Here is a 26789-nt window from a genome sequence, read left to right on the forward strand (position 1 = left end):
TTTCTTCTTTGGACTCACAACAAACAGAGGTTTTTGATTTGGTGAAAGAAGAAGAGATGGTTTGTTTTTCATCGTTTTGTCTGCTCCTCCCTCTCTTTTTGTCTGCTCCTCCCTCTCTTTTTGTCTGCTCCTCCCTCTCTTTTTGTCTGCTCCTCCCTCTCTTTTTGTCTGCTCCTCCCTCTCTTTTTGTCTGCTCCTCCCTCTCTTTTCTCCTCCGTCTATTCCTGTAACAGTAACAGCTTCACAAACACACCCTATATAAGGAGGAGGTGCAGTTTAGAAGACGTTAATCCCTCCATCATGATCCTCCTCCTCCTCCTCCTCCTCACACCTCCCTATGACCTTCTGATCCTTTCATCACTCGTAGATTAAACTCCGTCTTCTTTCGTCTTCGTCTTCTAAAGTTGCTGAGCTGTGTTTAAGAGACGAAACGTGGGATTAATCCACATCAGGCCAGAATCAAACCAGGATCAGACCAGAATCAGACTAGGATCAGACCAGGATCAGACCACGAGACCAGCATTAGACCAGGGTCAGACCAGGATCAGACCATGAGACCAGCATCAGACCAACATCAGACCAACATCGGACCAGATCAGGCCAGGATCAAACCAGGATCAGGCCAGGGTCAGACTAGAATCAGGCCAGGATCAGACCAGGATCAGACCACGAGACCAGCATTAGACCAGGGTCAGACCAGAATCAGACCAGGATCAGACCATGAGACCAGCATCAGACCAACATCAGACCAACATCAGACCAACATCAGACCAACATCAGAACAGGATCAGGCCAGGACCAGGCCAGGATCAGGCCAGGATCAGACCAGAATCAGGCCAGGACCAGGCCAGGATCAGGCCAGGACCAGGCCAGGATCAGACCAGAATCAGGCCAGGACCAGGCCAGGATCAGGCCAGGATCAGGCCAGGATCAGGCCAGGATCAGGCCAGAATCAGACCAGAATCAGACCAGAATCAGACCAGGATCAGACCAGGTCTGAGTTCATTTGCAGAGCTGAAAAAGTGTGAAAACTGACAGTAAATAATAAACCTGACCTGCACTGCAGTTACCAGCCTTTAACACCAGAGGTCAGTGTGCACCTTAGCTCCTCAGAGGACAGTGAGGACACTCAGAGAACACAGTTTTACCAAAGTCCCCACAAAGACACACACACACACACACACACACACACACACACACACACACACACACACACACACACACACACACACACACACACACACACACACACACACACACACACACACACACACACACAGAGAATGAAATGGGCATGTTGGACATGTTGGACATGTTGGACATGTTGGACATGTTGGATGTTTTGGACATGGTGGATGTTTTGGACATAGTGGACATGTTGGATGTTTTGGACATGTTGGATGTTTTGGACATGGTGGACATGTTGGATGTTTTGGACATGTTGGATGTTTTGGCCATGTTGGATGTTTTGGACATGTTGGATGTTTTGGACATGGTGGACATGTTGGATGTTTTGGACATGTTGGATGTTTTGGACATGGTGGACATGTTGGATGTTTTGGACATGTTGGATGTTTTGGACATGGTGGACATGTTGGATGTTTTGGACATAGTGGACATGTTGGATGTTTTGGACATGTTGGATGTTTTGGACATGGTGGACATGTTGGATGTTTTGGACATGTTGGATGTTTTGGACATGTTGGATGTTTTGGACATGGTGGACATGTTGGATGTTTTGGCCATGTTGGATGTTTTGGACATGTTGGATGTTTTGGACATGGTGGACATGTTGGATGTTTTGGACATGGTGGACATGTTGGATGTTTTGGACATGTTGGATGTTTTGGACATGGTGGACATGTTGGATGTTTTGGACATGTTGGACATGGCGGACATGTTGGACATGGTGGACATGTTGAACATGTTGGACATTTCCATGAGAAGCTGTCCTGTTATGTTAGTGTTTCGTCAGATCTGAGAGAAGTGAGTCCAAACCGTTTTAAATAATGAAGATGATGATGATGATGATGATGATTTCGGTGCGTAAAAGCGCACGGAGAAATCGTTCCAAATGGAACACTTGGATTACAGATTGTCACAAAAGCGTAAATGTAGATTTGTGTGTGTGTGATGATGGGGGCTGGTCGCGAGGGCACATATAAGTGCAGGTGCGCGTGAAAGCCAGAGCACACATCGTCGTCTGCGCACGATGACCGGAAGAGTGCGATGACCATCACGGAGACGCACAGCAACGTCACCGACCGGTGCGACTGGTCCACGAGCGCAGAGAACGGCACCGAGGCGCGCGTGACCGGGCGCCCGGACGCAGCCGCCTGCCTCTTCCGCTCGATCATGCCCAACAGTGGACACGTGCCGGCGCTCGTGTGCGTCCTGGCGCTGCTGACCCTGGTCTCGCTCCTGGTGAACGGCTTCACTCTGTTCCGCCTCGGACGCTCCGACGAGGACCCGTCCTCTGAGGCGCGCTTCGCTTTCCTGAAGAACCTGATCCTGAGCGACCTCACGCAGACCGTGGTCATCGGTCCCGCGGTGATCCACTCGCTGCTTCACCGCCGCACCGTGGACTTCAACCTCTGGTGCCACGTGCAGTACTTCGCGGGCACCGCGTGCGTCTTCGTCAGCCTCATCACCATCACGTGCATGGCGCTCGAGCGCTACCTGTACGTGTGCCACGCCATCCGCTACCTGGTCATCCTCACCAAAGTGCGCCTGCGGGTCACGCTCAGCCTCATCTGGTGCGTGTCGCTGTGCCTCTCGTGCGTCGCCATGACGCTGCTGCACGCGGGCGCGACGACGCGCCAGACGGAGCGCGCCACCAAGGGTCTCATCTGCGAGCCGGACGTGATGGAGCAGCACATGGGTTTCCCGCGCGCCTCGGCGGTTTTCCGCAAACTGTGCGGCTCGTGCCTGCTGCTGCTGTGCCTGGTGGTCTACGCCTTCTCCTACCTGAGGATGTACCGGGACGCGCGCAACGCGCTCGCGCCCTTCAGAGCGGTGAACACCACGGCGCGGAACACCGTGCTCTTCTACTGCGGCATGCTGCTGCTGCAGCTGCTGCCGCTGCTCGTCAAGGTCGCGTCGGACGCGGTGTGGGAGCTGGAGGGCACCGTGGCCATGGTGACGCCGCCGTCAGCGGCTCAGGGACCGGGAGTCCACAACCGCACCGGCACCACCAGCACCAGCACCAGCACCATCACCACGCCGACGACGACGCCCTCGGCCACGGCGGTGGGGCTGCACATGACCCTGCTGGTGCTGCTCATCGTGCCGCCGTGCGTCAACCCGCTGGTCTACATGATGAGGTCCGCGGAGATGCGCAAAGTGATGCGGGGCACGTTCCGGAAGTGGCGCGAGGACAGCTGGCAACAGGGAGCCGTGGAAGCGCGTTGACCTTTGACCCGAGATCAGGTGACTCTGCATATTAGTATTTAACTTATTATATTTATATGTGTATTTGTACTAATGTGAAGTTGTGGATCTGGACTGATGTGAAGTTGTGGATCTGGACTGATGTGAAGTTGTGGATCTGGACTAGTGTAAAGTTGTGGATCTGGACTAGTGTAAAGTTGTGGATCTGGACTGGTGTGAAGTTGTGGATCTGGACTAGTGTGAAGTTGTGGATCTGGACTAGTGTGAAGTTGTGGATCTGGACTCGTGTGAAGTTGTGGATCTGGACTGATGTGAAGTTGTGGATCTGGACTAGTGTGAAGTTGTGGATCTGGACTAGTGTGAAGTTGTGGATCTGGACCGATGTGAAGTTGTGGATCTGGACTGATGTGAAGTTGTGGATTTGGACTAATGTGAAGTTGTGGATCTGGACTAGTGTGAAGTTGTGGATCTGGACCGATGTGAAGTTGTGGATCTGGACTGTGTGAGAGTTGGGGATCGGACTGATGTGAAGTTGTGGATCTGGACTGGTGTGAAGTTGTGGATCTGGACTAATGTGAAGTTGTGGATCTGGACTCATGTGGATCTGCAGCTCCTTGGACATTGGCAGATCCAGAGACAATTATAAAAATATAAAACATGTCCTGAGATTACAGTGGATTACATGACTGTTGTGTTGTTGTTCATGTGTACTTTTAAAAACAAATAAAATATTCCGTGTCAAAACAAATTCCAGCTTTGCTAAAAAAAAAAAAAAAAGAAGTCAGTGTCATCAGCGTATGAAATGATCAGGTCAAACTGTATTTATTTAATTTATAACATCTTTATGACAGAGATCGTTGGATGTTAAATGATTGCATTTTATTTTATAATTAATTATCAGTCAATGTCAATTATTATTCTGTAATATGTACAATGTAATAAATGTATTTTTTACCTATATATATATATACAGTAAGATTGACATTGTTATGTGTATAATGTCTGGTTTTAATATTTTAATATTTATTCTTGTAAAATGAAAATCTATCATTGTGTCAGTTAACTCTATAAAATAAGAAATTTAGAAATGTTTTCTATGTGTTTGTTTTATTTTTGCTTTGTAACATGTTCGCGGTAACAGGAAGTGGTCGCACACGTGCACATGCACCATGGGTGTATTATATGAACTGGATAGAGCTCCGCCCCCACTGCCTTGAAGACAATTTTTGCATGGTGGCCACTGTGGGTACTGCAACAGGAAACCCCATGGAGCCCAACCCGGAAATAAACACGGAAGTCAAACAACTTTTTTGGCATAATGGCGCTGCGTGAGCAGCTTCGTAGGAATGAACGGAAGCGAAGGGGCGGAGCTCTATCCAGCTCATATAATAACATCCATGACCTGCACCTGTTCCTGCTGTGATTCACCAGGTGAACATTCCAGTCATCAGTGTTGACACCAACACAAACAGGTTTAATGACTTCCTGCTACTGTGTTTCCTGTTTGTCATTTGACTTCTTTGTTATGGTGTATCCAGGTGTATTATATCTATATGTATATATACATGTATATGTGTGTATCTGACTGTGCTAACATGAGTGGAGGTGATAAAAGAAGACGCAACAGTGTCCACTGCTCCGCTTCATGTATGTTCCTCTGCAGCCTGTTCTCCAATAAACGTCTATTTCACTTTGAAACAGTCGTCCAATCGTGAACTACAACTGCATTCAAACAGTATTTAATGTAGTTAAAGGTTATTCAAGCATTTAGTACTTTTAACTGAGGTAAAAGTAGGGATTAAAACCACAGCGGGACCAGGATTCAAGGAGCGAAACAAAACAATCTGACAGAACACGACAGGAAACTCACCCTGAGTTTGTAGACACTTCAGGAAGTGAGAGGCAACGAGACACAGGTGAAAGTAATCAGGGAGGAGGGAGTGATGAAGTGACACAAGAAGACGAGAGGTGAGTACGACACAATAACAAGTGACTTTTATTGTCGTCTTGTCGTCACTGGTGTTGTGTTTTTGTCGTTGTTGTTGTGTTTTTAACAGCCACACCTGTAACCTAATGTCATTCTGCTTTGGTCAATGAATGAAAACTTTATTTTACACGTTTATTTAAAACAAAGACGCACGAATATGACTTTGAGAAACTGGACTACGGGAGATAACCGGACTGAACCAGCAACCTTTTAGCTGTCAGACAACAAAGCGAGCCACTGCTCCACCGTGTGAGGCGTTCAATTCATTATTATATGATCTGTAAATGCAAGGAACGTCTGAGTCACTCAAATAAATACGTCGGACATGTTGCTAAAACAGCCCCCCCCCACCACCACTAGGTTCTTCTCTATAATCTTTCTTCATTTTACAGTCTTATGGATTAGAATTGGATTAGACATTTGAAAACATTTAAATTTGAAGAATTGGAATTTTGAAAATTTAGAATTTTGAAAATTTAGAATTTTGAAACTAGAATTTTGAAAATTTAGAATTGTGAAAATTTTGAATTGTGAAAATTTTGAATTTTGAATTTTGAAAATTTTGAATTTTGAATTTTGGAAATTTTGAATTTTGGAAATTTTGAATTTTGAACATTTTGGAATGTGTAAATCCAATGGCTGCTATGGCCACGCTACTTTTCGACTGCAAGAATTTTTTGAATCTGATAACTTTTCATATTTGATGTGTCTCGTACAGATCGACACATTTCTTATGCTCATACGAGTTTGTTCGTTGTCACGAACGACAAACTCAAAATGGCCAACTTCCTGTTGAGTTGAGGCCCTGGTCCTAATAGACTTTTTTGTTCGTCTTGGGCTGTGTTTTCACCAAGTTTTGTGGAATTTGGAATTTGACATATTCCCCTTTTCACCAAAGTCCGTTTGTCAAAGTTTAATACGTCAAAATTACACCAAAAAATTTAACCCCCCCCCCCACACACACACACACAAAGAAATACACCAACAAATGTACATGTGTGTAGTTTTCTCTTTAAAGGAGAAGTCTAAACCTTTTATGTCATTTACAGTAACAGAAAAGGGAACAAGGAAGTCAGAGAATACTTTAGGTTTATTTCTGAGCTGTCGTTTGAAAACAGGTATAAAAGAATGAGGAAGTCTGGAGGGATGACAACAAAACAGCCACACACACACACGCAGAATCACACACACACACAGACACACACACCTCACCTGCATGTGTGTCGACGGACGCTTTGAAAATGCATTTTTAACCTGAGCTCTTTGCTCTATTTCAACATCAATGGACTCGAATTTGTTCCTGAATCAGCCTGAACGTCCACGCGCTGTGGATTCTCCGTCAGAGATGGCGACGAAAAGCCGCTCCGAGAACATCCTGAAGTTCATCTGCGAGTTTAAAACCGCGTTTGCTCAATCACCACCGGCCGGTGACGAGGAACTCGACGCTCAGAATACGGAGTGTGAGTCGGTGTCGGTGGTTTTACCGGCACAGTGCAGCATTTACCAGCTGAGGATCCGCATCTGTATGCAGGTAGGAGTACTCAAGTTTTATTATCTGATGAGTTTATTATACATGTATATATGTATATATTCAAAAAGAAATATGCCAGTGTTTTGTATTTTGAGATTTTGGAAAACTATAATTTCGGAGTGAAAGTGATGGGATTGTGCTCAGATTTATCAGGATAGAGTTGTATTGTTATTGAAATAGATTAGAACAATAGCAAAATATATATAATAGTAACTTAGTTGTATGTATAAATGAATAGATGAGAAAAAATGAATGAAGAAAACATAAACTAGAAGCACTCTAATAAGCACTTTAATAAGTAAGTCCACCATTTTAGGCCAAACTTAAAGTAGGAGTCAGATAAAGTCAGTGTTGTTTTTGACAACCATCTTAGATTTAGTCTTAGTCTTACGGACTAAAATGCTTATTAGTTTTAGTCACATTTTAGTCACTTCTATATGTGATAGTTTTAGTCCAGTTTTAGTTGACGTAAATGTATTTAGGTCAATAAGTATTGGAGATTGTTGTTGTGCAGTGTCGCACATAAGTTGTGAAAATATAAGTGCAACACACTGCAACACACTGTGAGCTTGCAGATTGGCTATTATTACACACAAAGACATGACCACACCGTCACTGAATGTAAACATGGCTAAACACGCTGCTAAAGAAACACACACATAATGAATTGACGTTAGCGTAACAAAAAAAGCTAACTTTAGCCACTACTACTAACTACTGTGTCCAGTTTTTGTCGTGTCCCGCTTTCTTTCTGCCGCTAAATAATCCATCCGTTTGTTGTTTGCTAGCACGTTAGCATAAAGATCGCTAGCTTAAAATGCTAACGAGTCCACTCACATAGCAGAAGTGAGATCTGTGTCTGTCTCCGTCTTTGTTAAGAAGTACAGCCACAGTTTAGTGGGTTTCCTTGTCCATCTTCATTCAATTTCAGTCATGTTTTAAACGTCTGACAGACCACATTTTCGTCCATTCTCGTCTCGTCAACGAAAACTCACACAAGTCTCGTCATGTTTTAGTCATCAAAGAGCCACGTTTATCTCGTCACCGTCTCGTTATCGTCATGAAAAAAAATGGCGTCAATGAAAAGTTTTCGTCTTCGTTGACGAAAACAACACTGTTTAATCGATGAGAAACCACAGGAGTTTGGTGGTGAGGAAACAAACTACACCAAACTCCACAGAAATAGTTTCAAGTTAAAAACGCCAATTTTTTGTATGGACTTTGGTGCGGGAGAGTGGACGATTTACAAACTTCATTTTCCAGGCAAAAAAAGTTGTCATTAAGTGGTGACAAAAAGTGGAAAAGTATCAAACTAAATACTCTTAAGATCCAGTCTCTCTATACGTCTTAAAGGGATAGTTCTGAATTTTGGACATAAGACCTATTTTCCAACTCAGCCGGTGTGATGGAGACGTCTGGAGACGTTTTCAAGAAATGTCATTTAGTTGCCGAGTTCGCTGATGCTATGGCTAGCGCAAGTCAATGGTACCTGCAAGCATGGCATTAGAAACACTCATACAGACTCCACAGTGCACTTGAGGCAAATCGATTGTAACGGCAGAATATCGATGTACATATCTGTGTTGATAGAATGTTTGAAATAAAACCAACCTTGCAATTTGAAGGATTTATGTCTCAGCAGCAGCAGCACGTCATACTTCCTGTTAGGCTATGGCAGCTGAGAAAGTAGTCCCTCAAAAATTCATGCGATGCGGGGTTCGTTTTGTTTCAAATATTATTCTATCAACACAGATATATACATCGATAGTCTGCCGTTACAATCAATTTGCCTCGGGTGCACTGTGGATTCGGTATGAGTGTTTCTAATGCCATGCTAGCAGGTACCATTGATTTGCGCTAGCCATAGCACCAGCGAACTCTGCAACTAGAAGAACTGAATGAAATTTCTTGAAAATGTCTCCAGACGTCTCCATCACACCGGCTGAGTTGGAAAATAGGGTCTTATGTCCAAAATTCCGAACTATCCCTTTAACACATACATCTGAACTCCTTTAGGCCCAGGAAAATAACTGCCACCCAGACCCACTTGCGATCCTTGACCCAGAGAGGTACACTCTGCTCTACGCCCGGGGGGACGACTGGTACGAGGCCTACGATGACTGTCAGGTGGTCAGGACGCTGGACGTTCCGTGGTCGCGCGACGACACCGGGCGCCTGACCGCACGTGTCGTGGTGAAACCCCTGGTGGCGGTGGATTCGGACGAGCAGAAGCAGCAGCAGCAGTGTCTGGCGTACCTGATCGGACACAACCTGGAGAAGGAAGCGTCCGACAGACTCGGCGAGCTCACGTTCACGCGCAGGAAACTGGCGTCGCCGAGAAGACAGGAGCTGAAGGTTCGCGACGACAAGTCGTACGCCACGGAGCCGTGGGTCACGGGCGTGCCGGTCCCGTCTGAGCTGAAGGACCGGCTCAAGAGGAAGCTCTCCGTCACGCTCCATTACATGAACCAAATCAGCTTCAGCATCGACGTTGATTTTAGCGCAACGCCAGACGTTCTCCTCAACCTCTTCAGAAGCGTGGCGGCGGACCAAGGGATCGACATCGACTCGTCTGAAAGTCTGGCGTTAAAGGTCACGGGGAGGGAGGAGTTTCTGTCCGGCGAGAACGCCCTCAGGGATTTCCTCTGGGTTCGACGTTGCTTGAAAACCAACGAGGACGTCAACGTCTCTGTGATTCCCGCGTCTCAGCTCGCCGAGGAGACCGTCAAGTTCGTGGACTGGCCGCTCGTGGACGGTTTCAGCGGCAAGTTCAGCTCCCACGACGATCTGTGCCTCGAAGGCAAGGACTTGGACGACATCTTCATGATATCTCTGTGGGACTGTGACAGGAAACTCAGGGTCAAGTTGCTCGGCTTCGACGTTCCGAACCTTCCCGGCAAATGCCCTCAGGCGGTTTACGTGGAGGCCTCCATACTCTATGGCAGCAAAGTTCTCTCCTCAGTTTCCTCCAAGCCCAAGGCCTTCGCCGACGAAGTGCTGTGGAACGAATGGCTGGAGTTTGACGTTCTGCTCCGAGATCTGCCACGTGGAGCCAAACTGGGCTTCACCATCATAGCGAGTGGCGCCGACGTCTCGCCGATGACCAAGGACTCAGGGGACGGGAAGGAGCTCTACTTTGTTAACCTTCTTCTCATCGACCACAGGTGAGTTTCAGTACTTCAGCAGGAGGCAACTCGATTTTCTTGAGTTAAGTTTGAAAATGTTTCACCTTCAATCCAAGAGGTATTTGGCCACTGAAAGAAAGACACAATGAACTTTTCAATGCTTTAATCCTGAGGAAGCTCATACTAGATCAGTCGTCAAACAACTTCAGGGAGGAGACTCCAGGGATTTGGGATCTCATAGAAACTTGCGCGATGTAACGTGACTTCCGAATATAAACAGACGCTACGAAGGGCAGTGATAAAACCATGTCTAACTTTAACAAACACAGACATGCTGCATACCCACAGAAAGGTCAGAAACTCAGCTAAAAGATCATATAAACTTTTCTTATGTTCACCAAACACAGTTAAAACAACGATTGATCAAACAGCAGGAGCGGAAAAAAACGTTACAGCGCACACATTGAAAAGCGGCACCGGAGCGTCAGCGTGATTATGTAAACAAAAAAAACATGTGTCGGCTGGACATCGGAGAATCTACAGATTCCAGCGGTAACATTTTTATCACTCTATGACCAAGATTCACGGATCCAGCCCCAAAATAAGAGCAAAACAACAACTGACAGACAGATAGTGCCAAACTGTGCCAAAAGTGAAAACGCCCAGACATCTCTTTACTAAAACCTCTGTAATTTCACTCTGCTTCACTTCAGCAGCATCAGACTTTGCACAGCTCATTTCCACATGTTGTTACATGACCTCCATGTGTTTTTAAGCTCCTACTGCATATTTTAAAGGTGATATTTGCTTTAAAATGCAATATTTTTTTAGGCGAGAGAAACCAATCCTTCAGTTATGCTGTGTTCCATGTACATTTACTCTGACACAGTGGCATCTACAGTGAAACTTACACCTCTGGTGGAATCTCACAAGTGTTACCTGTAGTTTGATACCAAGATAATTCACATAGAGCTTGTAACTGCAGAGATTTACTCTATTTAGTTTGTGCATGTCATTTTAGAGCAGGGACTCCAAAAAGAGGGTCAGGGAAGAAGTGATTCTGTGTTTAGTTGTTGCTATGATCTACTACAAATATTCCTAAATTGTGTATTTTTGTCAATGTGACTTTACTCTGCACTTGATCGGTTCCTGCAGATCGGTTCTAAGCCAGGGCCCCTACACCCTCTACATGTGGGCCTACCCTGGTCTGGATGAAGAAGCCATCACCTACCAGGCAGATAAACTGTCCTCCGCGACCAACACGGATGTCGTGGACTCCATGGCGATCAGCTTCTTTCTGGACCGCTACAGCTTCCCCGTGGTGCTGCCAAACAGCTTTAGTTCCTCTGAATGTTCCGGCAGTCCCGCCTCCGGCCTCTCCCCGACCATATCTACTTCCCCCTCCAGTAGACCTCCTTCCTCATCCTCCTCCCCCTGTTCTAAGCTCTCCAGCAGAGAGTTCCCCTCCATGCAGGTGAAAACTCATCCCTCAACTGAATCTAAACTTCTCAGATCCCAATCCACAGTCTCCGCCTCGAACAACCCTTGCCTAAGAAGGTTCCGCGAGGAGAGCATCCTCTACGCCTCCAACCTGCCCCACTACCTACGCAACGTGGACTGGATGAATCGCGGAGTGGTGGAGGACGTCCACTGGCTCCTGGGGAACTGGGATCCCGGGGATCTGGACGTCACGTTGGCCCTGCAGCTGTTGAGCATGGACTTTGCTGACGAGACGGTCAGGAGACTGGCAGTCAGGAGATTGGAGAGCTTGTCCAATGACGATGTTCTGAGGTATTTGCTGCAGCTGGTGCAGGTACGTGTTTGTGTCGCAAAAGATTGGTAGTAAATCTGTTGATCTGAAACAAAGGGTGAATTCCAATTCCTTGCTTAATCCTCAATCTCAAAAATGCTCTCCCTTTAGTCCAAGTGCTGTCCCGATTCTCAGAAAAATTAAGTTGAGGCCAAGTTTAAGGACTGTATCGCCCTCAATATTGAGATTTTCCGAGACCACCCTTGGGAGCAAGGGCTACCCAGAATGCATTGCGTGTTTTCACATAACAAAGATGGCGCCGAAAGCAGCGAAACGAGTAAGCTACAAATTACTTCGTAGTAGCGTGACTTCGCAGCGTGACTTCGCAGTGTGACTTCGCAGCTTGACTTCGTAGCGTAACTTCATAGCGTGACTTCGTAGCTTGACTTCGTAGCATGATGTTGTAGCTTGACTTCCTAGCGTGACTTTGTAGGGTGACTTTGTAGCTTGACGTCGTAGCACGATTTTGTAGCGTGACTTTGTAGCATGACTGCGCAGCGTGACTTCGTAGCTTGACTTTGTAGCATGATGTTGTAGCTTCACTTCCTAGAGTGACTTCCTAGCATGACTTCGTAGCACGATGTTGTAGCGTGACCTCGTAGCGTGACTTCGTAGCGTGACTTCGTAGCGTGACTTCGTAGCGTGACTTCGTAGCGTGACGTCGTAGCGTGACTTCGTATCGTGACTTCGTAGCATGACTTCGCAGCGTGACTTCGTAGCTTGACTTCGTAGCTTGACTTCGTAGCTTGACTTCCTAGTGTGACTTCCTAGCATGACTTCGTAGCATGATGTTGTAGCTTCACTTCCTAGCGTGACTTCGTAGGGTGACTTCGTAGCATGGTTTCGTTGGGTGACTTCGTAGCGTGATTTCGTAGTGTGACTTCGCAGCGTGACTTCGTAGTGTGACTTCGTAGAGCGACTTCGTAGCATTGTATTGGCTTGTATAAGAGTATAATCATTTCAACATAAAAGTCTTTTGGTTTTCATAGCCTTAGAATACATGTGTTGTTCCTTCAGCAGAACCTTACAGAGGTGTCTTTACATTTTAAAACAGAATGTTTGTATATTTTTGTATAATGGACTATGAAGTTACACTATATTGGATTAGCAATGTGTAAAAGTGTCATTGTTTACTCATACAGACCCTGAAAGTGGAGGCTTACCACGACAGTTTCCTCGCTCGCTACCTGATTCAAAGAGCTTTGAGGGTGAGTCCATTACAATAACTCGTCTTCCTGAATGATTATTGACAGTTGAGAGAGATAATTCTAATAATAATAAGAATACGAGCTTAAATCTATGAAAGTTCTTACGAGCCAAATTGTATTAGGTGAGCGTCGTCTCGTTACGTAGCCAAATGTCGTTAAAAACGTGGACTCGCGTCTTTCACCACAGAGCAAAAGAATCGGCCACTTCTTCTTCTGGTACGTACGCAGTGAAGTGGCCGGATGTCCGTATTTCCGTCAGCGTATGGCTGTGATTCTGGAGGCGTATCTGCTGGGCTGTGGTCAGGCGATGCTGGACAGCTTCACACAGCAGGTCCAAGCTGTGACGGCTCTACAGGAAGTCGCCATCACGATCAAGAAGCTCTTCCCCGAGAGGAACGACCTCTCCTCTGCAGGTTCGTGGGTCTCTGTATTTATGTACGTAAACAATGTCCTCATTAAAGCTGTAGTTCATGTCCATTAGATTCAAACAGATATGCTGTGTTTCCGTCATGGTACAGTACGGTTCTGTTTGGTACAGTACGGTTCTGTTTGGTACAGTACGGTTCTGTTTGGTACAGTACGGTATGCTTTGGAATGGTAAAGTCCTGAGAACAGTGAACAGTACCTTTACTTGGTAGGCGGGTGTGGGCTCTAGCCCAAAAGCCGTGTCAGCCAGGTACGGAGCGTGACTTTGCAGCGTGACTTTGTAGCGCGACTTTGTAGCGTGACATCGTATCGTGACTTCCTAGCATGACTTTGTAGCGTGACATCGTATCGTGACTTCCTAGCATGACTTCGTAGCGTGACTTCGTAGCGTGACTTCGTAGCGTGACTTCGTAGCGTGACTTCGTAGCGTGACTTCGTAGCGTGACTTTGTAGCGTGAAGTCGTAGCGTGACATCGTAGGGTGATGTCGTAGGGTTACTTCGTAGCGCGACTTTGTAGCGCGACTTCGTAGTGCGACTTCGTAGTGCGACTTCATAGCGCGACTTCGTAGTGCGACTTCGTACCTTGACGTCGTAGGGTGACTTCGTAGCGTGACTTTGTAGCATGACTTCGCGGCTTGACTTTGTAACATGATTTTGTAGGGTGAAATTGTAGCTTGACTTCGCAGGGTGACTTCGTAGCGTGACTTCCTGGCGTGACTTCCTAGCGTGACTTTGTAGCGTGACTTCGTAACGTGACTTCGTAGCGTGACTTCGTAGCGTGACTTCGTATCGTGACTTCGTAGCGTGACTTCGTAGCGTGACTTCGTAGCGTGACTTCGTAGTGTGACTTCGTAGCGTGACTTCGTAGCATGTATTTCGTAGGGTGACTTTGTAGCTTGACGTCGTAGCACGATGTCCCAGCGTGACTTTGCAGCGTGACTTCGCAGCGTGACTTCGCAGCGTGACTTCGCAGCGTGACTTCGCAGCGTGACTTCGTAGGGTGACTTCATAGCGTAACTTCGTAGCATGATGTTGTAGCTTGACTTCCTAGCGTGACTTCGCAGCGTGACTTTGCAGCGTGACTTCGCAGCGTGACTTCTTAGCGTTTTTGTCCGTACTGTCGCCTCAGTGATTATATTCAATGACACAGATTTCACTTATTGATTTCGTTGTGTTTTTCTGCTGCTGTTTCAGCTCAACTCAGGCTTCAGGAGCTTCTGAGAAACTGTAACCTGCCAAATGAGTTCCTGGTGCCCTTTGACCCCCGCATCAAAGTTGGGATGATCCTGGTAACATTTCTATCTTTGTGAGGTCCAAAAATGAGACATAAGACGTGTGTGTGTGTGTGTGTGTGTGTGTGTGTGTGTGTGTGTGTGTGTGTGTGTGTGAAAATATCCTCAGAAATGATTCCAGAATGAAAATGAAAATGGCCATCAAGTACTCAGAAATTGGTTTTTGTCACATTTTATTTTGATTTTTTTTTTGTCAGAAGTTGATCCAGAATGTGCAAAGGAAAATTATAATAACATTAACTATATTATTTGTGCCATAATGTTAAATAACCATTGATTTAAACTCTTAAAATAGCTCTCCAACACTATAAAAATCACTTTCCCTGACATTTTATTTTGAAAATATTGTCAGAAGTTGATTACAATAGACAGAATGATTATTGTAATCTAAACAGTCATTTTTCCAATAATTGTTCCAAAAACCTTTGCTTTTAACACTTAAAATGTCTTTCAAACACTCTAAAATCACGTTTCCTGACATTTTATTTTGAAAATATCTTCAGAAGTTGATCCAGAATCGAAAAAAGGACATTTATAATAACAACATTAAATATGTATTATTTGTGCCATTATATTAAACATCCATTGTTTTTAAACTCTTAAGATGGCTCTCAAACACTCGAAAAAAAATCACGTTATCTTACATTTTATTTTGAAAATATTGTCAGAAGTTAATCCAGAATATGCATAGAATGATTATTGTAATCTAAAAAGTAAATTTTTTCCATAATTGTTCAATTGTTAATTGCTTTAAACTCTTAAAATAGCCCTTAAAACACTCCTCCTTTGCAATAAAACAATTAAACATTATAACATTATTATTAAATGGTCATTTAAATCCTGTATTATGATAAAAACAGAGTAAGATTTAACAAACAATTACTGATTATTATTATAATATCTTTTTTTTTTTTTAAATCATTTTCGTTCGTGTTTTTTGATCTGTGTTGTGTTTTGCACCTCAGGGCCACCGTAGACTAGAGAGAAAAACTAGGTCAAATAGAGACCACAGTGTTTTGTTAATTCCTCTGACGTACCACAGGAGGCGATAGAGTTCCTCCACATTAGATTTGGTGGCTCACACACCGACGCTCTGAGTGAATCAGCTGCCATGTTTGACGGCCGTCACCTGTCTTTTGTGTCCTCTTTTGTGTCCTCTGTGGACGCAGCTGGACAAATGCAAAGTGATGGCGTCTAAGAAGAAGCCTCTGTGGCTGGAGTTCTCTCCCATGCCGTCACCGGCCTCCACTCCACCTGTGGGCATCATCTTTAAAGAGGGCGACGACCTAAGGCAGGACATGCTGGTCATTCAGGTCGGTCGCATGGTTTTCTAAAGACGTGTTTGACGTTGTTGTGACGCGTTTTTTTACACGACTGTTGATCCGTGTACAGACTCTGGTGGTGATGGACTCCATCTGGCAGGAGAAATCCCTGGACCTTAATCTCATTCCGTACGGCTGCATCTCCACTGGACACAACATCGGTATTTTTACTTTACTTTATTTTTACAAAGTTTAAACGTTTAGAGACAAATAACTGATGAACGATCACAGAATGGAGTGTTTGTTGTCATGGAGACGCCGTGTGCCGTCATTCTTTAATGTTCTTTTACAAAAGTCCAAAGAAATGGATAAATAATAATAAAAATAATAATAATAATTAAGCAGCGTTGTGCTGGACCTCGCAGCCGCCGGCGCCACCACCAGGCTGTTTGCAGGTAATGTTTCATCAGATGTGTTCAGGGCGGGGCCCTTAGTCTCACATATAAGTTTTCTAGAGTCTGTAGGGCCCCTAAGCAAAAATTCCCAGGGGACAATTTTTTTTTAAAAAAAAAATTTGGTCCAAAATTTGATAAAAATGTCATACAATACTATGTCGTCCAAAATTTTACAATTTTTTTGAAAAAAATGTTGGGTCCAAAATTAAAAAAAAACGTCATACTACTATGTCGTCCGAAATTGTAAAAAAAAAAATTGAAATAAAAATTTTGTCCAAACTTTTACAAAAAATTTTGAAAAAAAAAAATTGGCCCAAAATTTGACAAAAACGTCATACCATACTATGTCGTCCAAAATTTGAAATTTTTTTCTGAAAAAATGTTTTGGTCCCAAATTTGAAAAAAACGTCACACTATACTATGTTGTCCAAGATTTTTAGCATGAAGATGAAGATTGAATGAAGCCTCTTCTCCACAGGAATGATTGAGATCGTGAGGAACGCGGTGACGATCGCTGCCGTGCACAGGAGTCACGGAGGCTCAGGAGGCGTTTTTAAAAACGACGCTCTGTTCGACTGGCTCAAGTCCAAGTGTCCACTGCAGGAAATAGTGAGTGCACCAAAAACTACAGAGCGTTCCTTTATTTCTGGCTCTTTGAAGGGAGGAGCCGTTCAAAAGACTCGGCTCGTTCCTATATTTCATTGTTTTTTTTAGAAGCCAAACACGGGGAAACACTCATTTTATTTAATTACTGGTTGTAATTATGACGTTACTCACACACACACACACATAGACAGTGACATCACGAACGTGATTCTCATCGCTCGTTTAAAAGAGCCGATCAAAAGGTCCAGCTCGTCTGTGAAAGTCACAGCTCTCGTGTGTTTGGTTTTATTTTGAAGTGAAAGATGTTGCTCATGTATTTGTTTACAAATACAAAAATTCCCCAAGTTTCTGTCAAATTCCAAAATTTGACAGAAACGTCATACTATACTATGTCGTCCAAAATTTGATAAAAACGTCATACAATACTATGTCATTCACAATTGGACAATTTTTTTGAAAAAAAAATTTGGGTCCAAAATTTGAAAAAAAACGTCATACTATACTATGTCATCCAAAATTTTTTAATGTGGTCCAAAATTAAAAAAACGTCATACTACTATGTCGTCCAAAATTGTACAATTTTTTTGAAAAAAATGTTGGGTCCAAAAAAAAAAAAAAGTCATACTATGTCGTCCAAAATTTCAAAATTCTTTTGAAAAAAATGTTGGGTCCAAAATTTAAAAAAAACGTCATACTACTATGTCGTCCAAATTTTACAATTTTTTTGAAAAAAAATGTTTTGGTCCAAAATTTTACAAAAACGTCATACTATACTATGTCGTCCAAAATTTGACAATTTTTTCGAAAAAAATTTTGTGTCCAAAATTTAGAATGTAGAACAAAGGTTGTGTTGAATCTGGATTATTATTCCTGTGTCGTCAGCACTATAAGACGGTGGAGACGTTTGTGAAGTCGTGCGCTGGTTACTGTGTGGCCACGTACGTTCTGGGGATCGGAGATCGACACAATGACAACATCATGATCACAGACCAAGGTAAAGCAGTGTTCTGATGTAACTAAGCACAAATACTTAGTGACACAATTCACTTATCTTTGTTATTTATATTTATTCTAACACTCTTTGTTACTTTGCTACTAACAAAAAAAAAAAAAATTCAGGTAACTTGTTTCACATCGACTTTGGTCACATCCTGGGAAACAGGAAACACTTCCTGGGCGTGAACAGGGAGCGCGTGCCCTTCGTCCTCACACCTGACTTCCTGTACGTCATGGGCAGGGTCAAAGGTCTCAACAACAGAAGGGTCAACAGCCTCTGCTTTGGACTTTTCAGGGTAAGACAACGGTGATGATGATGATGATGATGATTTTAAAATATTCCAAACATGGAGGTTTGCAAATATTTTCAACAGATCCTTGTTCAGAGCGATGCCGACTATTATGATGGTTTGGAGTCATTCCGAGATACTTTTTGCTTTTGAGAAGAAAGTCAGCTCACTGTCAAAGTGCATCAGGGCAAATGGATAATTTGCTGATTTTAAAAATTCATTAAAATTATTCCTTAAGAGATTTGCAAATATTTTCAACAGATCCTTGTTCAGGGCGATGCCGACTATTATGATGGTAAATTTCAAGTCATTCCGAGATACTTTTTGTTTTTGAGAAGAAAGTCAGCTCACTGTCAAAGTGCATCAGGGCAAACAGATAATTTCCTGATTTGAAAAATTCATTACAATTATTCCTTAAGAGGTTTGCAAATATTTTCAACAGATCCTTGTTCAGGGCGATGCCGACTATTATGATGGTAAATTTCAAGTCATTCCGAGATACGACATATTTCCTCCTCCCGATGTTCACGCCCACTGACGATGTCACGATTCCACGAGGAAGAAGAACCAGGCTTTATTTATTTTTCTGTCCTGTTGTCCTCCCACAGGACACCTGTCTGCAGGCCTACCTGTCGCTGCGCGCCCACTCTCGCCTGCTGATCACCCTGTTCTCGCTCATGCTGCTGACCGGCATCCCCGAGCTGAGCGCCGCAGAGGACATACACTACCTGCAGGAGGCGCTGCAGGTGGAGCCCAACGAGGCCCAGGCCAAGGAGCATTTCCTGCAGCAGATCCTGGTGTGCGAGCAGAAGGGCTGGACCGTGCAGGCGAACTGGTGGATCCACCTGATGGCCAACATGAAATAAGACTGTGGGGACATTTAAAGGTGCAGTTGTTTGTTGTTGTTGTTGTTGTTGTTGTTGTTGTTGTTGTGTTTTGTTGACGTGTGTCTCTCGACATAAGACAAATCACTTCCTCCACGAGATCCAAACACTGAGAAACAGTGAAGTCATTTGACAATGAAGGACATTTGTTTACGTTTTAATGACAAACACTTTAGTTTCCCTGTGAAATTATATACATATATATAATATACGTATATAAATACATATATATATATACACGTATATGTATATATATGTACCATGTATTGGCTGATGTTTCTGTTTCTGTGACCATGTTGCTGTATTTAAAGGGTTTGAAGATAATAAATGATAAATTCCACTAAAACTATTTTTGCCTTTCAGAACAAAACAAACAAACAAACAAACACACAGACGTTTTTTCAGCACGTCTGTGTTTTCATTTGCTTTCTCGTGAATCTTTTCCTCTCGTCACTTTGAAGGTTTTTTCCCTCACAATGTAGTGTTTGAGTGTAACCAGCAGGGGGCGCCACAGCCACTCCACCACAGTGTGTTCTGCTTCTGCACTCTGTTTGTTTGTCAATGACGAAGTTTGAAGATTGTTTTTCCCCCTTAAATAAACAGAAAACTTGATTTGTTTTTCCATATCTTTGAAAAGTGGCTCATTCTTTCTGACACTTTGACTTTAATTAAAGTAAATTAATAAATGTTTCATTTATAATTCACACTTTTAAGTCTTGTATTCAGTGTCGTTCCTTCTTTAAAGGACAAGGATTTGTGAAGGGTTCATTTTACATTTTTAAGTGCACATCACCAACACAAATGGGAACGCGCACACACACACACACACACACACACACACACACACACACACACACACACACACACACACACACACACACACACACACACACACACAGTTTACCTGTCTGGCTCCACATAATGATCTCTCTGATGGACGCTGTCATCTCCTGATAATTCTCATGGTTCAAATCCTCAGTCAGTGATGAGCTCGCCCACGACACGCGACAGGAAGTCACACAACAGGGCGACACACGACAGGGCACGCGACAGGAAGTTACATGACAGGGCGACACACGACAGGGCGACACACGACAGGGTGACATGCGACAGGAAGTCACATGAAAGGGAGACACATGACAGGGCGACACACGACAGGAAGTCACACAACAGGGCGACACACAACAGGGCGACACGCGACAGGGCGACGCGCGACACACAACAGGGCTACACGCGACAGGGCGACGCGCGACAGGAAGTCACACGACAGGGTGACGCGCGACAGGAAGTCACATGACAGGTAATCACACGACAGGGCGACACGCGACAGGGCGACGCGCGACACACAACAGGGCGACACACAACAGGGCGACACGCGACAGGGCGACGCACGACAGGAAGTTACATGACAGGGCGACACACGACAGGGCGACACACGACAGGGCGACATGCGACAGGAAGTCACATGAAAGGGAGACACATGACAGGGCGACACGCGACAGGGCGACGCGCGACACACAACAGGGCGACACACGACAGGGCGACGCGCGACAAGAAGTCACACGACAGGGTGACACACAACAGGGCGACACGCGACGCGCGACAGGAAGTCACATGACAGGTAATCACACGACAGGGCGACACGCGACAGGGCGACGCGCGACACACAACAGGGCGACACACAACAGGGCGACACGCGACAGGGCGACGCGCGACAGGAAGTTACATGACAGGGCGACACACGACAGGGCGACACACGACAGGGCGACATGCGACAGGAAGTCACATGAAAGGGAGACACATGACAGGGCGACACGCGACAGGGCGACGCGCGACACACAAAGGGCGACACACGACAGGGCGACGCGCGACAGGAAGTCACATGACAGGGCGACACACAACAGGGCGACACGCGACAAATCGACGCGCGACAGGAAGTCACATGACAGGTAATCACACGACAGGGCGACACGACAGGGCGACACACGACAGGGCGACACACAACAGGGCAACACGCGACAGGGCGACACGCGACAGGAAGTCACATGACAGGGTAACTGGGCGACACATCACAACAGGGCAATTTCAGAATTCTGAATTTCTGAATTTAATCTCAGAATTCCAACTTTAATATAAGAATTCAAACTTTAATCTCAGAATTCTGACTTTTCTCAGAATTGATTCTGTTTTAGTTTTTACTTTCTTTCCATGTGGCTCTAATAAAATAAACAAACAAACAAATGGGGGCGTGGTCAACAATGGTCCCGCCCACAACAGTGAAGCTAAAGTTCAGGAGTTTAACGTCTGTAACATTTTAATATTTAACCAGGTTTACTGCACACTCTGACTGAGTGAGCGCGTGAGTGAGTGAGTGGGCGGGGTCTCCTCACCTGAGCGGAAACGACTACGGTGACACTGGCCCCGCCCCCTCCTCCTCCTACCGAGCCGCTTGACTGACACACACACACACACACACACACACAGGCGGCGGTGCTGCCGAACGGAAGAGCGCGCGAGAGAGAGAGAGTGTGTGTGTGTGTGTGAAAGTGTGTGTGAAAGTTTCATGAACTCAGAGAAAAAGAGTGAAAAACGACTAAACAGGTGAGCGCGAGACATCTTCTCTCTGTGCTTTTCCCTTCATTTCTCTGCACGCGCGCACGCACACGCGCACACGCACGCACACAGTACAGTTTAATGTCTCTGCTGACGTCACATCGCGGTTTAATCACGGACATATCGACACCTGTGCAGCGCGGTGTGAGGGAAACATGGCGATACGCGATAACTTCGCTGAATGAATGAGTTTAAAGCAGGTTTTTATGTTGAAAACTTTATTGAACAAAACGTATCAAACAAAATCAGAGTGAACCAACACTTGAGACAAATACACTCATATACTAATACAACAACTATATACAGTTACAGTACACACATGACTCAGTATGACAACATGAATACTTCGTATTCTGGGACGATAGCTGTTGTTTATTGACCTCTAAAGTACTAGAAGTGTTTGTTTTGTGCAGTGTGAGGTTGAACTCGTTGGAAAACTTTATCAGACACATTTTGCAGAAGATAATGTGAATAAATCTGGAATCACAAATGAGATTTTTCAGATTCAAATCAGTGCAAAAGTGAGTGAGTGAGTGAGCTAACAAAGCGTTGTGTCGGACTAATACTGAAGAAACTAGAAACCTGTGTATGTGTGTGTGTGTTCTTGTACTTGCGGCATACTGAGGACCAGTGAGGGGTTTTTAACCAACAAAGTGAGGTAATTTTTACGGAGTGAGGACATTTTTGCCCTTCCTTAGGTTGCTATAACATGCTATACTCAATTTGTAAAAAAAAAAAAAAAATTTGGACGACATAGTATAGTATGACATTTTTGTCAAATTTTGGACCAAAAAAAAAATTTTTTTTAAAAAATTCCAGCCCTTTTTGCTCTGGGGCTCCACCTGCAGACATGTTATGGTACTGCAACCAGTAGTTCTTTGTAGATGTCATTCATGAAGTAGATATTTGTAATTGTGTTGATTTATAAAGTGGAAATGCTGGTCCTCAGTATGCAGCAAGTACAAGAATGTGTGTGTGTGGTGTGTGTGTGTGTGTGTGTGTGTGTGTGTGTGTGTGTGTGTGTGTGTGTGTGTGTGTGTGTGTGTGTGTGTGTGTGCGATGACTGGGAGGCAGATTGGTGACACTGTTGCACACATTCCTAGCAGATTAAGCAGTAGCACAGATTAATGAGAGCAGAGCTCAGATTCACCGTCTACAGTGGTGTGTGTGACATTCACTGACACACTGACACACCTCAGAGGTAACAAGGTAACAAGGTATCAAGGTGACAAGGTAACAAGGGAACAAGGTAACAAGGTAACGAGTCAGTGGATCCTTAAACAACACGTGTGCTCTCCAGGTTCAAGGGCGTTCCTGGAAGAAGAAAAAAAAGTTTGAACTTCTCAATGGAATTCAGGAATTCTGTATCACCATTCATTACTTTTCAGCAGCTTGTCAGGGTATTTAGTGTGTGTGTGTGTGTGTTCTTGTACTTGGGCCATACTGAGGACCAGTGAGGTGTTTTTAACCAACAGAGTGAGGTCATTTTTAAGGAGTGGGGACATTTTGGCCGGTCCTCACTTTGTTTTCATTGAAATCACTTCCTTTGGTTGCTATAACATGCTATACTCAATTTGTAAAAAAATGTTTTTAAATTTGGACAACAAAATATAGTATGACGTTTTTGTGAAATTTTGGGTAATTTTAATTTTTCAAATTTTGGACGACAGTGTAGTATGACGTTTTTGTCAAATTTTGGACCAAACATTTTTGGTCAAATTTTTATTTTATTATTTTGGTCGACATAGCATAGTATGACGTTGATGTCAAATTTTGGGTAATTTTATTTTTCAAATTTTGGACGACAGTGTAGTATGACGTTTTTGTAAAATTTTGGACCAAACATTTTTGGTCAATTTTTTTTTTAATTTAATTTTGGTCGACATAGTATAGTATGACTTTGATGTCAAATGTTAAACCAAAAAATAAAAAAAAATAAAAAACGTTTTCCAGCCCTTTTTGCTCTGGGGCTCCACCTGCAGACATGTTATGGTACTGCAACCCGTAGTTCTTTGTAGATGTCATTCATGAAGTAGATATTTGTAATTGTGTTGATTTATAAAGTGGAAATGCTGGTCCTCAGTATGCAGCAAGTACAAGAATGTGTGTGTGTGTGTGTGTGTGTGTGTGGGCTTAGTCCAGCTTTAATCAGCTCAAGGACCAGGCCTCTCGCCCTCCTGCTGAGATCAAATGGATCCTAAAGGGTTAAGAGGATCCACGAGTAGCGGGAAGTTAAGTGGCCGAGGAGGAGGAGGAGGAGGACGAAGACGACTGGTCACATGGTCCGTGTCTCTCTGTTCATTGGTCGTCGATCGTCGTAACGCTGAGCTTTCGCTAAACGCGTCAGTCTTAACGTTTTAGTACGTAACGTTGTATTTTAACACGGCCATTTTGGCGGGAATCCACTCTGTTCAGATCCACATATATTGGCTGAAGATGGTGCCAAGTTCTCCAGGAACCAATTTTCAGAACCAGTTTTGCCTTTTGTGGTCGACGTATGTGAGGTAGTGTTGTGTCGGTCGGGAGGGATTCGTTTCGAAAGTACGAATCATTTGAGCGAACGAACGAACTGACTGGGATCGCTTCACGAACTGATGATTCGTTCCTTTCTTTCAGTTCAGTTGAGCTCAGCAGTGATCGTGGAGGCCGGGAGTGGAACTGCAGCGTTCTGTGAATCGCTCGTGAAGTCTTTCTCCGCGACGCCGTCACTCACTCGCAAGCACTGAATGGTGCTTCGGTGAACGAATCTTTTGAACGAATCGTTTTTAATGAACAATTCTAGTGATTCAGTACACTCAAATGAACTGCAGATCAGTAATGTGAGGTTCTTTGCTCAGATATGATAGGTTCCATGGTGTAGTGGTTAGCACATCTGCTTTACACGCAGAGGATCCTGGGTTCAATCCCCAGTGGAACCGATGTACCGCCCCCTGGTGTTCACTTGAGTCCTGGCAGAAGTTCAGTATATGCTGGACAACCCAAGAAACAGGTGTAACTTTGCACAACTCGTCTTCATTGTAAAAGTTTAGTTTAGGGAAGTAGTCCCTAAGTAGCCTCACGATGCCAAAACAATCGCACACAGGCTAGCAGGCTAACGCGAGAGCATGTTTTACCGGATCCCCACAGATCCAGAGAGACGGTGGAGGTGAATCGCTGCGATCAAACGTGGCTAACTCTGGTTTATGTATGCACAGTTTAGTAGTGCTAAGGCCTTAGTCTGACTAAGACGGGCGATCGGACAGTGTGCCGTGCATGAGCGTAAAAGCGTAGGAGAAAAAAAGGCAGTGCGTGTCTGACTCCGCCTCTGTAGGTGGCGCTGCAGCGCTCACACTTTAAGCTAGTGTCCGAATCCGTTTTACAAACGGAAATGGACGATGCCGTGGTTCTGTATCTTCCGTCTTCTTCTTCTTCTCCGTTGCCTTTCGTTCTCGCTGACTCCGTCATCGTTGTTTTTTTACGTCGTTATACACCACCGTTCAAAAGTTTGGCCTCACCTGTACAATTTTTGCGGCGTTTTTCCATTAAAAAATAGAATAGAAAATATAGTCAAGATTAGAAATAGTGATTTTTATTCCAAATAAAACTGTTTTCAGCTGTGCTAACATCATCGCACAAGGGTTTTCAAGGGTTTTCTCATCATCCAATAGCTTCTAACGCCATTAGCAAACACTGTTAATGAGCCTCTTTACACCTATATGTACATATTCCATTAAAAACCAGACGTTTTTACCACATTAACAATGTATAGAGTGTATTTATGATTCATTTAATGTTAGATTCATTGGGAAAAAAAGTGCTTTTCCTTCAACAACAAGGACATTTCTAAGTGAGCCCAGACTTTTCAATGGTAGTGAGCGTTATACTCCAGTCTGACTAAGCTTATACATGCAGGTGTTACGTAATCAGACTATGAATCACATTATCCAATCAGACCTTTGACCTGATTCTTTCTCTGTCATCGCTGTAATCGATCATCATCGTTATTAGTGAGTGAAACAAATTGATGAATTTGTGAATGATCAGACCAACCATAAGCCCCGCCCCCTGACATCTACGTCTCATAGCGACTGATGTAAATCATGGTCTGTCCTGCAGCACTGACAGGACTCACTGACGATCACCGGCTTCTGTTTCATGTCTCTTTGACTCTGCTCGGCGTCAGCAGACACAAAGACCTGATTTATGCGTCGATCGTGTCGTATCAGGATCACCTGCTGTCAAACTGTTCATCGCTCAAGTTCTGTAGTCGTATGTTTTATGTTATCGTATAAATCTTGGATTTGGAACGAAATGAAAAGATGAGAGACGTGAAAACAGCCTGAGGAAACGCCAGGAAAACCACTCATTAAACTCATAAATCAGTGAGAAAAGGAGGTGATTATTTATTGTAATTTAACACTTTTAACTCCTGAGCGTCAACATTCTGCCGAGTTTAACCAGAACATGTATTTGTCAGAATAACTCAATATGTGGCAGTTATTTACTGTTATTAACCATTTAAAATCAAGAAAAACACAACATTTTATTTCACATAATTGTACCTTAACATTTAAAGGGGACAAATTTGTCCAAGTGAACCTCGTTTCCTGGTTTCCTAATGAACGAGCCCTGTTCACAACGCTCGCTTTAGTAGCATCTCTTTAGGTTCCACCTTAAAGGTCCACCTTAAAAAAATAAGTAAAATGAAACGTACGGGACAGGAAATGACATCAGCCACAGAGGCTGCTGGGAGCTAACAGCAGTTGTTTTAGGGACTAATCAGAGCTCAGTCGGACAACAATTCCAGGAATTAAGCGCATTGTGACAGGTCGTCACATGACAGGGTAACTGGGCGACACATTACAGGGTGACGGGGCAATTTCAGAATTCTGACTTGCTTACTTTAATCTCAGAATTCTGAATTTCTGACTAAT

The 26789-nt window shown here is 44.2% G+C and overlaps 1 protein-coding gene across 1 annotated transcript; it reads left to right on the forward strand.

Moving 5' to 3' along the window:
* Positions 1-6659: 6659 nt before the first annotated feature.
* Positions 6660-19245, forward strand: LOC310931337 (phosphatidylinositol 4,5-bisphosphate 3-kinase catalytic subunit gamma isoform; the record flags this gene model as incomplete). The annotated part of the gene is made up of 12 exons (XM_083894469.1): positions 6660-6908; positions 8925-10072; positions 11189-11846; positions 12986-13051; positions 13239-13464; positions 14673-14767; positions 15940-16083; positions 16163-16253; positions 16966-17096; positions 17976-18087; positions 18213-18385; positions 18988-19245. The coding sequence occupies 12 exons, from the start codon at positions 6660-6662 to the stop codon at positions 19243-19245; spliced, it is 3351 nt and encodes a 1116-aa protein (XP_083750595.1).
* Between the last annotated feature and the right edge of the window lie 7544 nt (positions 19246-26789).

The sequence above is a fragment of the Microchirus variegatus genome (genome assembly GCF_963457635.1).
Source record: "Microchirus variegatus genome assembly, chromosome: 9".
NCBI classification, from domain to species: Eukaryota; Metazoa; Chordata; class Actinopteri; order Pleuronectiformes; family Soleidae; genus Microchirus; species Microchirus variegatus.